This window comes from Capricornis sumatraensis, chromosome 1 (genome assembly GCF_032405125.1).
Source record: "Capricornis sumatraensis isolate serow.1 chromosome 1, serow.2, whole genome shotgun sequence".
Classification (NCBI taxonomy): domain Eukaryota; kingdom Metazoa; phylum Chordata; class Mammalia; order Artiodactyla; family Bovidae; genus Capricornis; species Capricornis sumatraensis.
In genome coordinates this window covers 877,062-896,550 of record NC_091069.1, presented here as the reverse complement: position 1 = coordinate 896,550, position 19,489 = coordinate 877,062, and the positions used below count along the sequence as shown (strand labels likewise).

Below are 19,489 nucleotides of genomic sequence, written 5' to 3'. Positions count from 1 at the left end.
AGCAGGGGAGGGCAGGAAGGAGCCAACACCCCCACAGACCGCTGGTGACCTGGCTCCTAGCTGCCAGGGCCTCTGCCCTTCCTGTTTGCACTGCCAGGTGGTGGGGGCTCTGCCAGAGGCCCCAGCCACACCCGCAGCCCGCTCTCTTCCTGGGTGGACTCACAGGAGCCGCCCCCACCCTCGACTGGGATGCTCCCCGGGGCCTCCTGCACGCCTACCCGCTCGGGGGGCAGCTGGGGCCCCACTTGTGAGAACCTGCTTGCTGGGAAACGGGGCTCAGGATTTGGCCCAGAAATGGGTCAGAATGAGAGATTCTCAGAGGAAAAAATAAAGAGCCGGGTGAGCCTGAGTCAAAGAGAAAGCGGGGCCTCCTGCCAGCTCGGTGCCAGGCCCCAGAGTCAACGGGGTGCAGGCAAGCACTCACCGCCGGCTCAGCCGCCCATGAGCACCTTGGACCTGGAACATGCGGTCAACCCCGCAGCCCAGCCACATGTGGCGCTGCTCCAGGGCCAGCCTACCGGGGGAACCTGCCTGGAGGGCCCCTAACTGGTCTCCAGGGCCCAAGGGAAGAGGCTCCCCCTTCCAGAGGCCTTTTCAGTGAAACCAGGGTCGGCCGCTAGTCAGGGAAGAGGGACCAGGGGCTGGGACCGGGCCCCTCAGCCCACTCACCGGGCTCTTGGCCCCACGGAGCCCAGTGCCCGCTCCCGCCACTGGCCCCGGCAAGCTCAAGCAGAGCAGCCAAACTCCTGCAATCGCTGCTCGAACCAAGCCCTCGACAGCCTGGAGGTGGGCGGGTCTGGAGCCCCTGTCCTGCACACACACCTCTGCCGCTCCAGCGGCACCGGGGGCTGAGCCGGGGCAGGCTGTGGTGCACAGGGCCCTGGAGGGGCCCGGCAGGTCCTGGAGCTCCCCCTGGATGGGATGTGGCCGGGAAGGGCAGGAGGGATGGAGGGGCTGGTGGCTTCGGGTGGTCCGCAGTGAGGCTGAAGGCAGCCACCTGCTGTGACTGCTGCCCCCGCAGCTGCACCCGACCTGGGGCCCCCTTGGCCAACTGCCAGCCTCTGTGCACCCCTCTTCCCCAAGGGGCTCCCAAAAGCCCTGGCCTCACACTCTCCCTGGAGAAAAGCGGCGCAGGCTCCCCCTGCTACCCTCGTCCCCTCCCGCGGCCGAGCTCTGCCACCAGGGGGCGCTCCGAGCCCGTGGCCCCTCTTGGCTGAGCTGAGCCAGCCCTGGGAGTAGACAGGTGTGCTCTGGCCCTCTGCCCCCAAGGCGCCCCTTGGGCTGCAGCTGGGTGTTTCCTCAGCCCCGCCTAGACACTGCTGTCTGGAGGGAGTCAGTGGTCCAGCGGGGCATGTGGGTGGCCACCCTCTGCCCAGGTCAGAGCACCATGAGGCTGCAGGGGCTGCAGGAATCCACGGACCGAGCCCAGGGCTCCAGGGCAACCTTCAGTCCTGGGTCTGCAGGGTTCAGCCGGTGACTGGCCTTTACCCTTAAGGGAGGCCTTAACCTCTCTGCCCCCCAGTTTTCTTTGTGGCTGTTCCCCCTCATGACACAGACTAAGTAGCAGGGGACAGGGGTCCTCCATGCCTTGCCCACATGCCACCCTGCGCTCATTGCCAGCTCCCTGTCCCCACCCCCTTCCATCTCCCACACCAGCGCACCAGAGGGACACCGTGGCTTCCCGCTGGGGGCCCGCCCAAGGCCACAGCCGGCCATAGCCCCAGAGACACACTGCTTTAGGAGAGCCTCTAGGTCTAAGAAGGGCCAACCCGGCTTCCACTGCCCAGCCCCACCTGAGGGACCAGACTGCCCCAAGCGGGCCATGCCCACCCCCTGCAGGGCGGCCGCACCAGGAGCCAGAGGTCCAGCAACCTCGGGACCCCGCCCTGAGGACTCACTAAGGGGCTTCTGAACCCCACCCACCCTTCCTCCCCAGCCTGAACCCCATCCTGTCTGCACTAGGCCCCCACTGCTCCCTGGACCCCAGAAGCCCCTCCTCCCAGCCCAGTCTGCTCGTCACTTCTGAGCACAAACCTTGGACCCCACTCTGGGGCTTCAGCTGAAGGTCACCTTCCCCTCCACTGGCTTTCCTGCTTCTCGGCAGGGGGCTGGGGTCGACTGAGAGGTACCTCCTAACATTCAGGGACCCCACCACCTCTGTCGCCTCAGCATCCACCCTGGTCTACACGCCTGTGTGTAGCCTAGGTTCCTATGCCTGGCATACAGGGGCCCGGGAGTCCACGTGGTCCAGCAATAAGCCCAGAGACAAGGTGTGCAGCCCATCCCTCCCAGCGGAGGCAGGGCAGAAACGAAGGCCTCAGTGCCCACTGGCCAGCATCTGCAGTGCCCACTCCCAGCCCTTTTCATCGTACACAGGATGGGGTGTTTGAGGGAAAAGCGCTAACTCTAAACTGGCCTGGCCATGCACCCATACTCTCCCTTCCGCGGCCCTCTTCCCCAGCAAGCAGCAGGAAGACAGGGTCTTCCCAGGCTGGGGTGCAGCAGAGGCCCGGGGACCCACTCCGGGGTCCATCCACCACGGCCCCCTGCTGGGGGGAGGTCAGTCTCTAACACACTCAGCCAAAGCTTTGAAATGCACTTTAATTGGCTTGTCTCCAGTATTACCAATCCATGCCTGATCTCTAGGGTTCTCCTCCTCCCCTCGATTGGGGGCTTTCACACTTGGGACAGGTGCAACAGGGGGGCACAGTCAGGCAGGAGTCTGCCCCAAGAGGGGCTCCTAGCCGCTGAGGCCCCAGCCACAGCAGGCGTGCATCAGGACACCCTCGCTTTAATGGGAAAGCCCGGGCCCCCTGCTCCTCCCCACCAGTGTGGATCACGTCCTCGAGAGGATGGCCGAGAGGGTGGGCGTCAGCCTTCAGGTCACTGCAGCGGGGGCGCGGACAGCGAGGCGTGGTCAAACAATGGGTTCCGAACCTCCATCTCTCCCGTCTGCGAACGCTGGCGTTAGGTGGGCCCAGAGCAGGGGAGGGATCCCCCTCCACCTCCCCCGGCACCCCTTCCCGGGCCGGCACCCCCCCCCCCCCCCCCGCACTCACTGGGGCCAGGCCCGGGCACTCGTACACCGTGAAGTCGCCGTCTTCGTTCTCCTCGTCGGAGGAGGCGGAGTCCAACTCCTTGGGCGGCTCTTTATGCCTGGGTGGGGGGCAGGATTGCTGGGTGTTCCCTCACCCTGCAGGTGCCAGTGGCCCAGGGTAGAGGGCAGGGGCGGCGGCAGGCCGGGGTGGAGGTGGGCAGGGCTGAGGAGGCGGCGGCAGGCCCTGGAGTGGGTGGGTGGGCAGCGCTGGGCGGGGCGTCTTACCGCTCCAGGCATCGCATCTGCTGCCTCTGATGTTGGTAGTGGTACATCTCCGCACTGTGCGCCAGCCGCTGGTCCCCGGGCTGCGGGGGGTGGGGGGGTGGGGCGGGAGGGTCAGGCCCAAGAAGGAGGGGCGGGGAGGGGCGGGGAGGGGCGGGGAGGGGCGGGGCCACGCACCGAGATCCCCGGCGGAGCTGGGGAGCTGGGCGCCTGCGGGGCCGTGTAGTCGGCCTTCTGGGTCAGGCGGATGTCTTGCTGCAGCCTGCGGGGAACGAAGAGACCTTCGGGGTCACACCCTCCCCAGCCCCGCCCCTCTAGACCAGCCCCACCCCTTTAGCCCCTCCCACCTGTCCGGCCCCACCCCGCCCCGCGCTCACCGCCACCAGAAGAGAGCCGCCACCGCCAGCGCGGCTGCGCCAGCCACGCAGCATGCCAGGATCAGCACTGCAGGGAGGGGGTGCGGTCAGGGCAGCCTTCGGGGCAGGATCCCGCCACCCCGCCCGGCCGGACCTACCGAGGGTGAGGCCGTCACCGTGCCCGCCCCGCGGCTCCAGTGGGGACATGTGCACAGGCCCAGACGACACGGCGGGGCCCAGGGAGGGACGGGGTGTGGGCGCCGGGGCTCCCCGCGTGGAGGGGAGGCCCAGGCCGAGTCCCTGGCCTCGCTCTGAAAGCCCAAGGGTGGCCGCTGCAGGGAGATGGCAAGTTAGCACAGCAAAACCGGGCTGGGATCAAGGGTGTGGGGAGCCAGACAGATGCGCGGGTCAGGGTCTCACCCGCCTCCGGGGGCCGCTGTTGTCCCTCAAGCTGGGATGGGGCCTTGAGCCCAGGGCGCCCTGCCTCCTGCCGGGCTAGCTCCTGGGCCAGGAAGTCGATCTCCTCTTCCAGTCTGGGCGGGTGCAAGCCCTCCCCTGGCGAGGGCGAGGGGCCATCAGCTGGAGAGGCCCTGGGCCCTCCCTGGCAACACCAGCTACAGGTGGCCTTCCCAGAGACAGCGGGAAGGCCCATCCACCAGCCAGTCCCCAGGCCTGGGGCTCCTCCCCACAGGCTCCTCCTAGGCCCCCGGAGCCAGAGGACCAGGTGCCAGCCCGCGGGCCCTGGCCATCCTAGTTGCCATGGTGAGAACTGAAACAACTGTGTGTGCGGCAGTTCCCAGGCAAGCAGGCAGGGGGCAAGTGCCAGGGTAACACGCAGAGGCCAGGACAGGGGCGCCGGCCCTCTCCCCACCCGCCTCCCACAAAGTGGCGGGAGGAACGCAGGGACAGTGCATCACCCGGGCCACATGGGCCTCGGCCAAGGGGGCAGGACTCCCCAGGGGGTGCAGAGAAGCCCCGTCCTAACCCCACCCCTGCCTGGTCACCAGGAGGAAGGGAGGGCAGCTGCAGGGGCAGGGCCATGGATGGGCCTCGCCGTCCCAGACAGAGGTGCCAAGCAGACTCTGACACTCAGCATCCGCAGAGCAGACCACGTGGCTTCAGTGCCCACCCCCCACCTCGTTGCCAGGGACGTGCTCCAGGAAGCCCCCCCAACCCTGTCCAACTCTTCAGCCCCCACAATACCCTCTGTAATGCCCCATTACACCTGGAGTCACTCTGGCTGGCACCATCCCAACAGACGCTGGGTCAGGGCAGCACCAGGGCACTCAAGCAGACAGGACGAGTGCGTGATGGAGAGAGAAGGGGCACTGGGCAAAGAGCAGAGGCAGCTCGGGGGGTGGAGAGGTGGCTGCCCGACTCTGCGGAGACTCAGGCCTGGGGAACGCTGACCTTGTCTCTCCTGGGGTCACCCTGGCACTTCATGCTGGGTACCGGTGGCCCTGGGAAGGGTGACTGCCCCAGCCCACTGCCCAACTCCACACTGGTGCCATCTGGAAAGGGCCACCAGTCCACTTGGAGGGAGACTGGCGAGTCCTGGCATCCCACAAGGTGCAGGACCCCCGAGCGCCGAGGAACGGGGCAAATGTACCGGGGGACAGGGGGCCATACCCAGAGGCTGGCGCATCCTGGGCACACAGAGCCCCTGCCGATCCTCCTGGAAGGGCTGGAGGCAGGGCCCACAGACATGTGCACCCGGGGGGCACCGTGCCCGCCTCTTCAGGGCACAGTCCAGGCTCCCAGGACAGGCAGCTGCATCTGGGAAGGAAGCAGAGGAAGAAAAGGGTCTCGGAGGGTCTGACTCAGCCCCTGCCCAGAAGTGGTGCCGTCTTGGCCACCCCGCTCCCACCCCAGAGCTGGCCAAGCCAGGCTCCGGCCATTGTTCTGGGCAGGCCCTGCCTCCCCTGCGTCAGGGATCAGAACCAGGAAGACAAACAGGCCTGACACTTATGGGAACTCCCTCGCCCCACCCATTCCCCAGAGTCCAGTGCCCAGGCCCAGGCCAGCTTTCTGCACGGAAACTGTCCCTTGTCCTGAGAGCGTAGAGCTCTCCTGGGCAGGATCGGGCAGCCCTCCAAGCCCTGCTTCTGGCCTCAAGCTGACCCAGAGCAAGCCTCTCACCCAGCCTGGGAGCCACAGAGGGTGGGGCCCTGGTCTGTCTCATCCCCTCAGGGCTGCCACTCAAAGCCACCACTCAAAGCCCATCACGACATCCTACAGCCCTAGAAAGCCCGGCTGGGAGACGGCCCAGATCCAGTCGCCCCCCCCGCCACATCTACCTTCTAGCCCGTCCTGTCACAGAGAGGGGCTGCTGGGGTGGGGAAACCTGGGATGGGGTCTGCCGGGCTCACTGGCCTCACAAACAGAAACCAGGCGGGGCACTCTTGTAGCCGCCGCTGCCAGGGACGGGGGGCCTGGGACTGCAGCAGGGAGGCCGCTTCTAACTGGGGGCCCAGACCTCAGCGTCCTGCGCACACAGCCGTGGCTCCCACCCTGATGCTGGGCACTGGAGGGCGGGGGCCCTCTCAGCCTCAGTCTCCTCTCTGGATGCAGAAAGGCGAGGCACCGCCATGCTGGGGAGTCTCAAGGCCTGGGACACTGGCCCCAGTCACTCAGCAGCAGAGCCTGGGGAGCCACGGAGAGACCCAACAGGACCGTCAATCATGCCTGGGGAGGTGGGGCTGGTGGTATCTTGGACGACCAGGACTGGTCCCCTTGGCCCAGCCCCCCCACCACCCACAGGAGGGTGACATCCCAGGCTGTCCTCCAGACTTCAGCTGGCCTGACTTGGTTTCCCTGGTAACGATACTCACAGCCCGTTGGCTATAGGTATCCCTTGGAGGAAGTTCCAGCAGCTTCTACAGCAGGTGGGCAAGTGGGCTGGGGCTCCCCTCCCAGGGATCCCACCTCCTGCACAAGTTGGGTCGGCAGGCACCAGTGTCAGCGCGGTGGACCCAAGGCTGGGGCTGGTTAAACATTAAGCCTGGGCCAGCAGGTCTGTCTAGACCCCACCCACAGCTGGGCCCCCGGGGAGCCAGGCAGTCCCAGCCCCTGGTGCTGAGAACTCAGGGTACACTGACCAGGGCAAGGGGCCTGTGGTCCAGAGCCGGCTCTCGGTTCTGGGCTCCAGGGGTCTCCCTTCGCTCCCTGTCCCCTGCCCCGGGAAGATGCGGGTGCTCCCCATTGACCCTGGGAAGGTCCCCGCTCTAATCAGAGCGCAAACGAGGCCCCAGGACAACGACACCTGGACAGTGGCTGGCACGCTGCCCCGCATCTGGGCGAGCACAGAGCTGACGAGCCGCTGGGGCAGCACCCGGCCTCCCGGTCTCTTCGGGGGCCCCATGCTGTACGCCCTGGAGCCAGGCCGCCAGCAGGCAGCCTCCACCATCCCGGGCCAGCCATGCCCTGGCCCTCAGACCTCCTTGGGAGCCTCCTCTGGTCAGGCCAGGCCCCTGACCAGGGGTGCTGTGCCCAGGAAGAAGCCTGCCCTGCTCTGGCCTCTTGAGGCTACATGCAGACCACACCGCGCAAGTTAGCGTCCCAGCCGCATTGCATACTGGTCACGGCACTTCTGTGCCTCAGTTTTCTCATCTGTGAAGTGGGCTAAAGGCAGCACCTCTCCTGTGGAGCTGCTAGGAAAAATGGGGCCTGGGTACAAAGCCCCCTGGTCCTGCCACCTGAGGGTGCGAGCAGGATTCTGGGTTCCTGCAGAAGTCTGGAGCCTCAGTGCCATCTGGGAAGCTGGCAGGATCTCCCAGGACCCTGGGCTCATCCCTCTCTGCATGATCTGCCCTGGGGGGTGCCCCCACTGCCAGGCACAGAAGACGGAACGGAGGGGCCCCGCAGGGCAGAGGGTGAGTGAGGAAGCAGAGGCTGTGAGCTCCTCCTGCCCTCAGCGAGGCCAGAGCAAGCCCCGAAGCCTGAGACGAGCTGTCAGACGCCCGGGAAACTTCAGACGCCACCACGGCAGCAAAGCAAGGTGCGTGTCCACCGCCGGAGCGGCAGGGACAGACCAGCACTGCGGCTCCAACTCCAGGACGGCCACCGGCAAGAAGGCCAGCAGGCACCGGAGCCGCGCGCACAGAGAAACGCCCGTGGGACCGGCTCCAGGCCGCGGCCCGCTCCGAGACAGCCCGCCTGCGACACCGACCCACCGGCTCACGAACCCAGACAAAGACAAGAAGCGGATGGACTTCAGGTTCGCCGCCAAGGAGCCCGGAGAAGCCCCGTCCAGCGGAGTTCCTCGGGGTGCGGCGCCGCGCCCTTCCCGCCGGGGACTGTTTACCCGGGCAGGGCCGGGCGAGGCCGGCGCGGCGGCTCGCGGGCTGGGCCGGCGGGGCCTGCGAGGCCTGCGGGCCCAGACCGGGGCGGCGGCGGCGGCGGGGAGGGTGAGCGCGGCGCCGCGCGGCCCGAGCCCCACCCGGCGACCCCCGACCCCGGGGCGCCCCGCAGCCGGCTGCCCAGCGCGTCGCTCACCGGAGCGGCCGCCGGCCGCACCGCGCAAGGCCGCGCCGAGGACGAGGCCGGACAGCAGCAGCCGCAGGAGCCGCAGGTGCCGCGGGGAGGGCGGGGGCACGGGCGTCGCCATCCTTCAGCGCCGCGGCCGGGGCAGCATGGCACCGCGCGGCCCGGGGTCGGGGCGCCAGGGGACGCGGCGGCGAGGAGGGGGCGGAGGCCGGAGGCGGACGCCGAGGGGAACCGGCGGCGGCGGCGGCGCTGACGCTGCGGCAGGCGAGCCGGGCGGGGGCGGCGAGGGCGCCGAGTCGGAGTGCGCCTGCGCGCCCCACCTGCGGAGGCGGGACCGCCGTCAGGCTGCGCCCCCCTCCGATTCCGAGCCTCCCCTCGACCCCGCAGCCAGCCCTCGGGGCGCCTCAGCCTCTGCGACCTCTGCAACCTGGACCTTCTCCAGGCGGGGCACTGGTTGGGGCTGGGTTCCCTGGGATGCCCTTCCCCAGCCGGTCCCTCTGGGGCTGATAACTCCCACCCACCCCCAGCCACCCTCCTGGAGCGGAGGGTCCGCCTGGGTCTGGAGGTACATTAGGCGCACACAGCAGGGCAGGCGCACGGGGACGCGCAGGTGTGCCCGGAGGCCGACCGGGCATTCAGACACGCGGCAAAGGCGCAGACAGGCGCGCAGGACTAGCCCGGCCGCTCCCGGTGAGGCCACCAGGGGGCAAGAGTGACCTGGAACTGCTGCTGAAAGCCAGCTGGGAGCTGTCCACGGTGCCCAGGTGGCTCCGGGATGCCCCACGACGGCACGCACTGGGGTGCACCCCTTAACCCCACCTACTGCCGCCTGGGAGCGCAGCCTCCGCGTCCCACCTGGAAACCTCCCCGGCTCCCGTCCCTGGGAGATGAGGGCGGCTTTCCCCCGTCCCCTCCGCCTTCGGTGCGCCTCTCGGCCCTTTGAGTCTCGGAACTCCGAAGACGGGGCTGGTGGCCCGCAGGTTTGTGAAATGCTCAGAATCTGGCAGACGTGTGTGGGGGTGAGCAGAACAAGGACCGCCCCCGTCCCCTACGAGGCACTGATTAGACAGAAATAGTGTCAGAGCTCACTTCCCAGAACGTGGGGGAGGGGGGCGGAGAGATGCAGGGAGACAGGGCCTGGGGAGGGGCTGCCCGAGCGGCAGGTGGAGTCTGTGTGGATTGTGCGGCTTGGCCAGAGCCAGGCTCTCTGCGAGGCTCATCCTCCTGAGCAATGGGGCCCTGCGTCCCTCCTGGCCCTGGCTCCCCCCCACACCACCCGCCTCCTGTGGGAGGTTTGCCCCCTCCTTCCCCCCACCTCCCTCAGTGTCTTGAGCACCGCCTGCGAGGCCTGCGTGCCCAGTCATGTTCATGGGGTTTTCCCAGGCACGAATACTGGAGTGGGTTGCCTTTTCCTTCTCCAGGGAATCCTCCCAGCCAAGGGACTGAACCCACGTCTCCTGCACCTCCTGCATTGCAGGCAGATTCTTTACCGCTGAGCCGCCAGGGAAGCCCCCTTGAGCACTGCCTGCAACTTAGGCCATCACTGGGCCCACTCACTCCCTCGTCTGCCATCCCCACCCCACCCCGGCCAACCTGAGACCAGGGCCCAGGCTCCAGTCTGGCAGGAGTCTCAGGGACTCTGTTTTAGAGCAGCCAGCTGACAGCTACTCCAGGCCACGGTGGTGCAGCAAGGGAGCAGGGTCTGTGCTCCCCTAGCCTGAGCCCAGAGAGGAAGGAAGTAGGAAGAGCCAGGGTCCTCCCCTAGGACCAGAGCACGGCCTGTGCAGCCAACGCAGCTGGGGTGGGGAGGGAGGCGACAGAGAGGCCCTGCCCCGTGGACATTCTCTCCACTGCTCTACGAAAATCCTTTTATTCAATATTAAAAGATGTGTACAAGTAGGCCCTGGGCTGTGACCATGACCCTCCCCCAATACCCAATCCTGGGGTGGGAGGGGGCCCTCAGAACTCCACTCCCGGAGACCCGACTCTGCTTTCACAGGCTGAGGACCCCCACCCTCAGTAAGAGGGGGAGCAGGAGGCCTGGAGGTGAGACCAAGGCTGGAGTTGGGGGGGTGGGGCTGGGTTCCCTTCCCTTTGCCCGTCCCAGCCAGATGTCGGCGTGGGCACTGAGTCTTGATCCTGCGCTGCATTAGGGACAGAGATGTTGGTGGCGGGGTCGGGGAGGGATGCGGGGATATAGAGACGGGGAAGCTTGGCGCTGGGGACCCCTAGATGGTGCGCGCCGACTTGGTGGCGCGCGCCTGGTGCAGCAGGAGGGCAAACGCGGCCAGGAGCATGGCGGCGAAGAGCAGGAGGAGGACGACCCAGGAGCTGAAGTCCGTGCTTTTGCGCAGCCCAGGAGGGTCAGCGGGGATCAGGTTGGTCAGGTTCAGCATGTAGCCAAGCGCCCAGCCGACCGCAGTGTCCCCGGCCTGCGGGCCACAGGTGCAGCCTGAGCTTCTGCGCAGCCAGGGCGGCCCCGCCCCTCCGCACCCCGGCCCGGGCGGCCCCGCCCCTCTGCTCCCGGGTTCCCACCTTCTTCTGGAAGGTCACGCCTCCGAAGGAGCGCTCGTCGAAGCCGTATCCGCGGCTCAGCAGCTGCTGCACGAACATCGCCCCCGCACAGTAGTCGGGCAGGCGGGCCCGGTCGTCCGGCGCCCGAGCCTGCAGCTGGAATGCACGTGGGAGACTCTAGGGCCAGCGACCACCCGCAGGTCTCTGCCCCACCAGACACAGAAACGCAGCGCGGGGCTGCAGGTCCCAGAAAGAAGCGGGCGGGGCCCTCCCCTGGGGAGGAGCAGCGTGACCTCTGGATGGCAGCCGCGGGGTGCCTGTGAGGTTGCCGGCCAGGGGACAGCGGCGTGGCCTCCGGGGAGGGGGGCTGCAGTGGGCTTGGAGAGATCAGGGGAGCAGGAGCTCCCGGCTTGGCCCCGGGCCCTGGGCTTGCCTCCTGAGCCCACTTCCGCACCTCCCCAAGTCTGCTCGGGACTAGGCACAGAGAGGGCAGGAGGAGCCGCACAGACACGCCAGGGTTTCTCAGGAATCACCCCCTCCTCCGCGGGTCCAGCCCCCTCCCTCTTACTCCGCCTGCGACCAGCACAGCTGTTTTCCACTCCTGACTCCCCCAAGCCCTGCCTGTTCTACCTGCTGAGCCTCCCCGGGTCCTTCTACTTCACCCCGGGCCGTCTGCTCTCTCCCACGCTCTCCCAGCCACACTCTTCCCTGCCCTGTTCACTCCACACTCCCTGCTGCCCCGGGGCCTTTGCTCTGCCTGTCCCCTCCACCCTGCAGATCCTGGATCTAGGGTCAGGCTTCAGAGAGGCTTCTTCAGTCCCATCTCATCTGACTGCTGGGCTCCTGGCTGTAGCCTGGCCACTTTTCAAGTCTGATTGGCAGTGTATCCCCACACCCCTCTACTCACAGAGCAAAAGAAAGATCGGGAGGCCTGACGCTGGCTGGCAGAAACCCAGCCCCACCCCGCACAGCCCTGGTGGAATGGGGGCGCAGGCCTCACCTCACTCCACGTCTGGTTGCAGACGGTGGCCACAGCCACCTCTAGCTGCTGCAGAGTCGCTACAGGCAGCCCCATCACCGTCCTCAGGAAGTCCATCGTGTAGAAGAAAGCAGAGAAGGCCTGAAACGCGGGTGCAGTCACGCTGTGACCAGACCCCAGGCACCTCAGGGCACGGCCCCCCCCCCCCCCCCCGCCGTCCTCTGGACTCACGATAAACTTCCCGGCCACAGGGGGCTGGAAGACGCCACTGAAGGAGCATCTGGAGAAGCGGCAGGAGGAGGTGTTAAAGAGCTGGGAGACGAGGCCGCGGCAGAGGGTGGGGTCGCTGCTGCCCGCCAGGCTGACCCTGGTGCTCCTGTTGAAGGCCCGGGGCCGCTGGGCGGCGGTGCAGGGCGACTCGAAGACTTCCCGGAGCATCACGTGAGTGGAATAGCCCTGCGGCCAGCAGGGGTGGGAGCCGTGGGTCTGGGGAATGACAAGGGTGCGCGTCAGTCCCGCTCCTAGCGTTACCGGCCACCCCCGCCCTAGGACCCTGGGAGGGCCTCCTCAGAGGACAGAGTTTCTTCTGAATGCATGAGCTACCCATGGCTCCCCGTCGCTTGCTGGACAAAACCCAAAGCACTTGGCCAGGCAGTCCAGGTCCTCTGAGAGCTGGCCCCAGCCCTCCTTACTCACCAGGTCCACCCCCAGCCTCGGGTCTTTGCTCATGCTGGACTCTCGCCCACCTGTCCTTCCAGCTGATCCAAGCACGACTTCGGTTCCTGGAGAAGCCCGCTCTGGCCACCCTTCAGGCTCTGCTCTGGGCCCGTGGACCCCATCTTCCCTGAGCCCTACTTCCAGGGCAGCTCAGTAGAGGATACCTGGAGCGCACTGGCTAGCAGCCTTCGCAGGACCTGGTCCCGACCGTAGCAGAGGAAACTGTGAGTATACACTCGGTACCGCTGGCCGTAGAGCCGGAGCTGAACCTCATTGGCCGGATCCTCTGTGGGGCTGGCCGTCTCGAAGGTGATCTGTGTGGAGGCGCCCCCCAGGTCCATGGCCCCCAGCGTCCCCTTCCTTGGCCGGAACCACCGGCCCACCCAGCCGTACTGTGGGAAGTAGAGGTTGGGGTCAGCCAGCGGGTGGGTGCCCAAACCCCCGGCTCATCGGGCTGGCTGCCGGGCCCACCTTGATGAAGTTCTCCAGCAAGTAGTTGGCGGTCACCCAGCCAAACACGCCCTCATCCTGGCCTGAGAGGATGCGGGCACCGCGGAAGTCAAAGGGGTACTGGGTCAGCGTCTTTGTCACAGCAGCGAGCACGCTGGCCGAAGCCTCTGGACTGGTCAGGCTGTGAACAGGGAGGGCTTCAGAGTCCATCACAGCCACCTGGGGCTCCTGGGCTGCTCAGCGCCTGCCCAGCCAGCGGAGGGGCCCCAGCCCTGGGCTGCAGCGGGGGGTGTGCAGGGCCCACCCCGGGCTCAGGCTGCCGTGGCCCCCAGGGCCAGGAGGTCAGCGGACAGGGCAGGACACTCACTTGAGCAGGCGCATGCCCGCTGTGGCTCCCAGGTAGAGTGGCGTGCCCGCGTGTCTCTCCTCGGGCACGTCCCGAAGTGCCTGGTTCAGGCATTCCACAAGGCTCTGCCCGGCTCCAGAGGGGTTGTCAGCATAGCTAGAGATGCCCCCACCTGGAGGGAGCAGCAGGAGGGGCCTGGTGGGCACCTCTAGGTGGTCCACAGGCCGGCAGGACTGGGGGCGTTTGTGCTCCCAAGCCAGGCAGCTGCTTAGACCAAATCTCCCAGCTTAAATGATCAGAGACGCCGGCTCAGAGATAAAAGGGCTGCCTGTGGCCACCCACGGTCTGCGAGCCGCCACCTGCCCAGCAGGTATGCACACAGGTGCTCGGACAAAGCACTGGGGGTGCCCACCCAGCCCGGCCTCCCCAGGGGCCTGCCTGGGTGTGCCCACCAGCTCCTCGGGACCCTTCCTGCTCTGCCTGGGATGTAGAGCCGATCTTGGGCCAGGCAAGGCCCAAACCTTCCAGATGTTCCCTGGGGCTTCTTTTCTAGGAACTGTCCACAGCCCTTCCAAGGCCCAGGGACGCAGCCTCCCTCTGGGGGGGCTCCTGCAGCTCCTGCCCAGAGTGGCCCCCTGGCGCCAAGCAGAGGGGTCTGCTGGCTCGAGTCTGCAGAAGCTGAGACCAGGGAGGGCTCCCGAGGCCCCACAGTGAGCGGGCATGTAGGTCGGGGGCGTCCAGAGCTCCGGGGACTCTTACCTCGCACGTCGCAGGAGCTGTGCTGGCCCACGATCCCTGTGTCGTTCTCTTTGTCCGCTGGCCACTTGTAGATGAACATGGCCGTGTGGGAAGAGCCTGCGTCCAGGACGATGCCATACTGCGGGTGGGGCGGGGGTCAGCCTTAGGGGTGGGGCGGGGCGTGAAGCCATGCCCTGTGGCTCTCTCAGCTATCTGGCCCACCCTGTGTCCAGACTGAAAGCTTCAGAATGAAGTTCTGAGGCTCCGAGAAGGCTGAGGACAACCACGGGGACACAGCTTGGTGGGCAGAGATGGGGTGGAGGTGGAGGGCCATTGGCCGCGCCCCCGCTGACTGCAGGAGCCTCCCGAGGAGTGTGGTCAGAGTCAGGGGTCGGGGGCCACCCTGGGAGCCCTGGCCGGGGGCCTGAGGTCCTCAGGCTGCAGCAAGAAGAGCCCCTCAGATTGGCCCTTCCTTCCCACCCTCCATCCCACCTCTCTGACCTCTGCCCCAGCTGAGGATGTGAAATAGAAGCCCCAGGGAAGCCAGGACCAAGGCTGACCACTGGCCAATGAGCAGAGGCCCTATCCCTGGGCCTCAAGGGCAGGGCCAGGGGGGCACTGTCCTGCAGAGCTGCTGGAACGCCACAGGGGCCTTTCCTGCAGGTTGGAAGATGCCAGCACCCAGCTTGCCAGAGCCACTTTCCCCGCACCTGCCCCGGGGGCCTGCATTCCAGCAAGGGGAGCCTGCTGGGGTCCCTGGAACTCCAGGAGCAGAGCCGCCATCGCCCGCCCCGCCCCGCCCCAGCCGGGGGTCTCCCCTGGCAACAGCGCCTTCATCCTGCATCTGCATGCCCAGCGCCTGGCGCCCAAGCACCCACTGTCCCCCCGGGCACCAGACTGGCCCTCAGCGCAGTAGAGGGTTAACGGAGCCCAGGCTCCCGGAGGTCCAGGCTGGCGGGGGCCGGTGGGGAACCAGGCCCAGTCCTTCCAACTTTTTTTTAGGACCGGCCAGGGCTGCCCCCGCACCGAGAGAGCCGGCGGCGAGGGTGGGGAGGGGTCCCTTGGCCCAGCGCCCGTCGCACCCCATCTGGGCCAAACCCCGAGGGAGGCCGAGTGTGCTGGGGGCGCGGGCCCGGCCACGTCCTGGGCGCCCTGGGGGTACGGAGAGACTCCCCGTTGGCCGCTCCGAGACGGCTCCGCGGCGGGGGCAGCGAGCAGAGATCCTGGCGCTTCGGCCTCCGGCACCGCGTCCCCCGGAAGCGCCGCTGCAGCGCCCTGGGCCGGGGCCGGAGCGCGGCTGAGGGGCCCGGACCCCACCCCGCCGGGACGGCTGAGGAGCGCCCGGAGTCCCGGCTGGCACGCGGGCGCAGCCGGGCCCGGCTCGGTCCGAGCCTCCGCGGACTGCGCCGGGCTGCCCGGGAGCTCGAGCGTGCACCTTGAGGGCGGGCGGCTCCCGGATGTCGCGGGTGGGGACGCACAGCAGCAGGAGGCCGGCGAGGCCGGCGGCGGCCAGCAGCAGCGGCGGCAGCAGCGACAGCGCCTTCCCGGCCATGGATGCGCAGGCGGGCCTGGCGTGCACGGCGCGGCGGCGGGGAGCCGGGAGGCTGAGCGAGGTCGGGGGACCGTGGGGTTGGCACCCGGGGCGGGGAGCGGTCAGCGGAGGCCACGCCCATGGCGGGACGGCCCGCCCACCTCCAGCCCGCCCAGAGCGCAGGTGAGCCTCGGTTGCTGAGTCACCCGCGCCGCCCCTCTCGGCGCCCCGGCCGCAGCCCAGGAACCCTGCTCGCTGCCCCCTTTCCCCTTCCTGTCTGCTCTGCCCTAGAGTCATCCCTCCTGACCGGACCCTCACCCCAACCTCTAAGAGCCTGCCAGCCACGCTGGGCCGCTGGGCACTCCAGCAGGACCCAGAGAACGCCCTGCCCTCTCCGGCCTTGGCCTGGGGTCCTCCTGGGCACGCTTGTTTGGAGGGTCGTGCTTCTGGAGAGCCGGCTCTCCCCTGGCCTGATCCTGAAGGAGGAGGCACTACCAGCTACAGGAACCACGTGGGCTTTCGGCTGGGTCCCTGCAGGGGAGGGCCACCCTGCTTGCGGTGCCCACTCAGTCCTGGGCTCATGGCAGGGCGCCGTGCCAGTCAAGCCCCAGCACGACCCAGGCTGGGTCTGCCTGCCCTGGAGGTGCTGAGAGCTGAGAGTTGAGGGCCAAGCAGAGGGAAGCCAGACCTACTTCACACGGTTCCAAGGAGACTGGTAAGGGTGCAGGCAGAGAGCAGAGCAGGGGGCCCACAGTCCCACGGAGACAGGGGGCCCTGCTCAGGGGCCCGGGGCCCCACCACTGATCCCACCCAGCGCAGGGCCCTCGCCCAGGGGCCCAGAAGCCTGGACTGGGAGGAGGGGCCTCTACACAGGAGGCCTCATCCCGCTGCGGGGAGGGGGAGAGGGGCTGCAGGCCGGCCGGTGGTGGACAGGTGCTCAACTGGCCGAAGCCCCAGCTCTGCCCCTGCACCCCACGACACGTCTGGTTGCTATGCTTTGAATCCCTATGCCACCCTGCGTGCCACCCTGGCCAAGAATCACCCCTTACCCTGGCCAAGGGCCACCCCCACTTTGCGCAAAATGGGAATTCCCACAGCAGAGAACTATGTGGCAAGACCACCCCGGAGTGCCAGCAACAGGGGTGGGCGGGGAGAGGACCCAGAAGGACAGCCTTTGATGGGCACAGGGTCTGGGCAGTGGCACAGCCGGCTGGAACCGGACGGGACAATCAGGCTCGCTGGGCCGGCTGCCCAGGCTGAGGGTCTGGTGTCTCAGGCCCAGCAATGCAGCCTTGTTTCCAGCTCAGGACCCGGCGGGAAGGGTGGGAGCCCCGGGCCCTCGCTTGGCCTCCCCAAACCTTCCTGGCTGGGGCCAGCAGAGAGTCACTGGGTGCGGCCGGCTCAGGGCTCCAGGCCCCGGATTCCCGCCAGCTCCCCATACCCCTCCCACCCCAGGCCCTTTCTTCTTCCACCCCGGAAGGTTCAGAGGAGGGAGAGGCTGGCAGTTCAGGCTGAAAAGGAAGAGACAAAGGCGGCTCAGAGGGAGACTGGCAGACACTGGTGTGCCAGCCTGCCCTGGCCCCCCCAGCCCTCGAGGCCCGAGTGGAGGGGGCTGCGGGGACGCAGGCCTGGCCCCCGTGCTCATGCCAAGGGCCCAGACCAGCCTGGAGAGAGCCGATGGGAGGAAGTGGGGCATGGAACAGCCACGGCGAGACGGGAACGGGAGCGAATTCTCCCCCACAGGGGCCGGGCGGGACCGCCTCTTGGCCCAGAGACTTCCTTCGACCACGACCACTGGACTCTGGAAGGCGGGCTGGGGGGCAGGCGACAGGGAGGCCCTGGCATGGGCCCACCGGGCGGGAGGCGCCTCCGGCCTCCTCCGGGAACCCCGGCGGAGGTGGGGCTCCAGATGTTCTCCACATGCTTGGCCCTGGCTCCAGGCAGAGGAATGTGGTTGCAGAGAGGTGCCAGGAGAGGCCATGGGGGAGGGCCTGCAACCCGCCCCCCTTGCAGGACCCAGACCTCCCAGGCAGGGGGGTCCCAGAGGTCAAGGCCTCCACTGCCCCTCCCTCCATCTCCTCGTGGGAAGCCACCACATCCTGTGGCTGAAACTCCTCGCCACTCACTGCGCTCGAGAAGTCACTCAACGGATGTTTGCCGGGACCCTTCTGAAGACCAGGCGCCCCAGACTGCGTGCACAGTGAGCAACGGCGCTGTGCGGGGAGGACCCGCTGCCTGTCCGGGGAGGGGTGCCTCGCAAGGTGACGCAGGCACACGGCAGGTGCAACCCCCCGGGCCTCTGGAGGAGTCCTGTTCGGGGGTGGCTGGCGGTCACAGAGCCCTGACCACCTGACCTGCCCCGACTTTTGTACTGGTGACTCCCTTGCTTTTGTTTATAGCTTGCCGCCCCTCGACGCATCTCTACATAATCTATTGTGCCGTTTTTCCTTTTTTTTTTTTGATGTGCTGGAATGCTCTTCTGGAATTAGCTTCTTCCACTGCCTTTGGAGTTTTGAGATTCCTAACGCTAACGCGTGAAGCACTGTCTTCGGGTACGAGTGTTGCAAACCTCACATTTCATACTGAGTGTGTTCGTGGTCCTGGCGTCAGGCTGCTTTCACTAAGATTGCTGCTACACACACTTGCACACAAGCCTTTCCCTGGGGAAGAGCTTAGGGGCCGGGGACCAGAGCGCACGTGCGTTCAACGTCACCCGCCAACACGCCCGGTTTACAGCAAGGCGGCGCCACCTGGTGATCTCAAGGGCACATGCCACTGTTTTGGTTGGTATTCTGCAACTCTTGGATTTTTTAAAAAAACACTATTTATTTGGCTGCGTCGGATCTCAGTTGCAGCATGTGAGACCGTCACGGTCATGGGGGTCTTCCATTGTGGCTCATGGACTCTGGTTGAAGCGAGCGGGCTTCAGGAGCTGCCGTCCATGTGCTTAGTTGCCCCAAGGCAGGAGGGGTCTTTGTTCCCAGACCAGGGATCAAACCTACGTCCCCAGCATTGCAGGGCGGATTCGTAAGCATTCAGCCGCCAGGTCTCTCCAGGGAAGCCCCCCTGCAACTCTCGGGTTTTTGAGACGCTGGCGAGAAAGAAACCTCTTTGAGCTTTTCGTGCTGTTTCATCAGTCACTAGAGAAGCCGAGTCTTCCCTGAGTGCCGTGAAGCATCCGTTTGAATCTTTAGTTTTCCGGGGATGGTTGTCTTTTGCTTGCTAATTTGCACGGCTTTTATGTACACTCTGGCCGTGAGCTCTTTGCGGTGAAATCACGGAAGCTCTTGACTAGTCCGACGTGTCCGTTTTCTGCTCTATCCTTTGCGCCTTTTGGGTCTGCCATGAGGTGTTTATCCGCGGCTAGTGGATTCGTGTGATCTTGTTTAAAATTTCCTGTTACTGTCTGCTTTATTTCTGTGGCATTTGTTGTTATTTCTGTTTTTTTTTTTAATTCCTAACAACATTTTGTTTGGTTTATGTCTTTTATTCTTCACTAATCCAGCCAGATGTTTCTGCACTTTGTGAGTTTTCTCAGTCAAGTTTTTGCCCCTTTGTTGATGTTTCATATAATGCATGTGAGAGCACGGTTCCCCAGCCAGGGGGCAAACCCACACTGCAAGCACCAAGTCTTGACCCCGAGACTGCCAGGGAGGTCCTTGGATATTTGTTTTCTATTTCACGAATTCCTGCTCTAATCATTATTATTTATACTCAGAATGGCAACCCACTCCAGTGTTCTTGCCTGGAGAATCCCAGGGACGGGGGAGCCTGGTGGGCTGCTGTCTGTGGGGTCACACAGAGTCAGACACGACTGAAGCGACTCAGCAGCAGCAGCTGTTACCCAGCATCGAGAGAGGGGTCAGGTCCATGCACGTGTGTGCTAAGTCGCTTCAGTCATGCCCGACTCTGTGACCCCATTAGCCACCAGGCTCCTCTGTCCATGGGATTCTCCAGGCAAGAACACTGTGGTGGGTTGCCATGCTCTCCTCCAGGGCATCTTCCCCACCCGGGGGTCGAACGCGTGTCTGTTAGGCCTCTGCAGTGGCCGGCG

The 19,489-nt window shown here is 66.3% G+C and overlaps 2 protein-coding genes across 2 annotated transcripts; both read right to left on the bottom strand.

Annotated features, from left to right (window-relative positions):
* Positions 1 to 2,648: 2,648 nt before the first annotated feature.
* Positions 2,649 to 8,281, bottom strand: NPDC1 (neural proliferation, differentiation and control 1). Its single transcript, XM_068983025.1, has 9 exons — positions 8,170 to 8,281; positions 5,305 to 5,451; positions 4,096 to 4,230; positions 3,834 to 4,007; positions 3,697 to 3,763; positions 3,497 to 3,581; positions 3,323 to 3,402; positions 3,060 to 3,156; positions 2,649 to 2,952 (listed from the first exon to the last, which is right to left on the bottom strand). Exons 1-9 carry the CDS (start codon positions 8,279 to 8,281, stop codon positions 2,884 to 2,886), a joined length of 966 nt encoding a protein of 321 aa, XP_068839126.1. The 3' UTR covers positions 2,649 to 2,883.
* Positions 8,282 to 10,388: 2,107 nt separating this feature from the next.
* ENTPD2 (ectonucleoside triphosphate diphosphohydrolase 2) lies at positions 10,389 to 15,456 on the bottom strand. Its single transcript, XM_068979547.1, has 9 exons — positions 15,340 to 15,456; positions 13,926 to 14,043; positions 13,188 to 13,338; positions 12,842 to 13,001; positions 12,535 to 12,762; positions 11,885 to 12,139; positions 11,675 to 11,794; positions 10,696 to 10,830; positions 10,389 to 10,592 (listed from the first exon to the last, which is right to left on the bottom strand). The coding sequence occupies exons 1-9, from the start codon at positions 15,454 to 15,456 to the stop codon at positions 10,389 to 10,391; spliced, it is 1,488 nt and encodes a 495-aa protein (XP_068835648.1).
* Between the last annotated feature and the right edge of the window lie 4,033 nt (positions 15,457 to 19,489).

Excerpts from the sequence above, each read along its gene's own strand:
- ENTPD2 (XM_068979547.1), bottom strand. The coding sequence starts at position 15,456 with ATGGCCGGGAAGGCGCTGTCGCTGCTGCCGCCGCTGCTGCTGGCCGCC. Across the intron at positions 13,002-13,187 it reads GCGGGCATGCGCCTGCTCAA|CCTGACCAGTCCAGAGGCTT; the intron begins GTGAGTGTCCTG and ends CCCTGTTCACAG. Across the intron at positions 10,593-10,695 it reads GCGTGACCTTCCAGAAGAAG|GCCGGGGACACTGCGGTCGG; the intron begins GTGGGAACCCGG and ends TGTGGCCCGCAG.
- NPDC1 (XM_068983025.1), bottom strand. The coding sequence starts at position 8,281 with ATGGCGACGCCCGTGCCCCCGCCCTCCCCGCGGCACCTGCGGCTCCTG. Across the intron at positions 5,452-8,169 it reads TGCGGCCGGCGGCCGCTCCG|ATGCAGCTGCCTGTCCTGGG; the intron begins GTGAGCGACGCG and ends CTTCCTTCCCAG. Across the intron at positions 4,231-5,304 it reads CAGGATGCGCCAGCCTCTGG|GGGAGGGCTTGCACCCGCCC; the intron begins GTATGGCCCCCT and ends CGCCCTCGCCAG.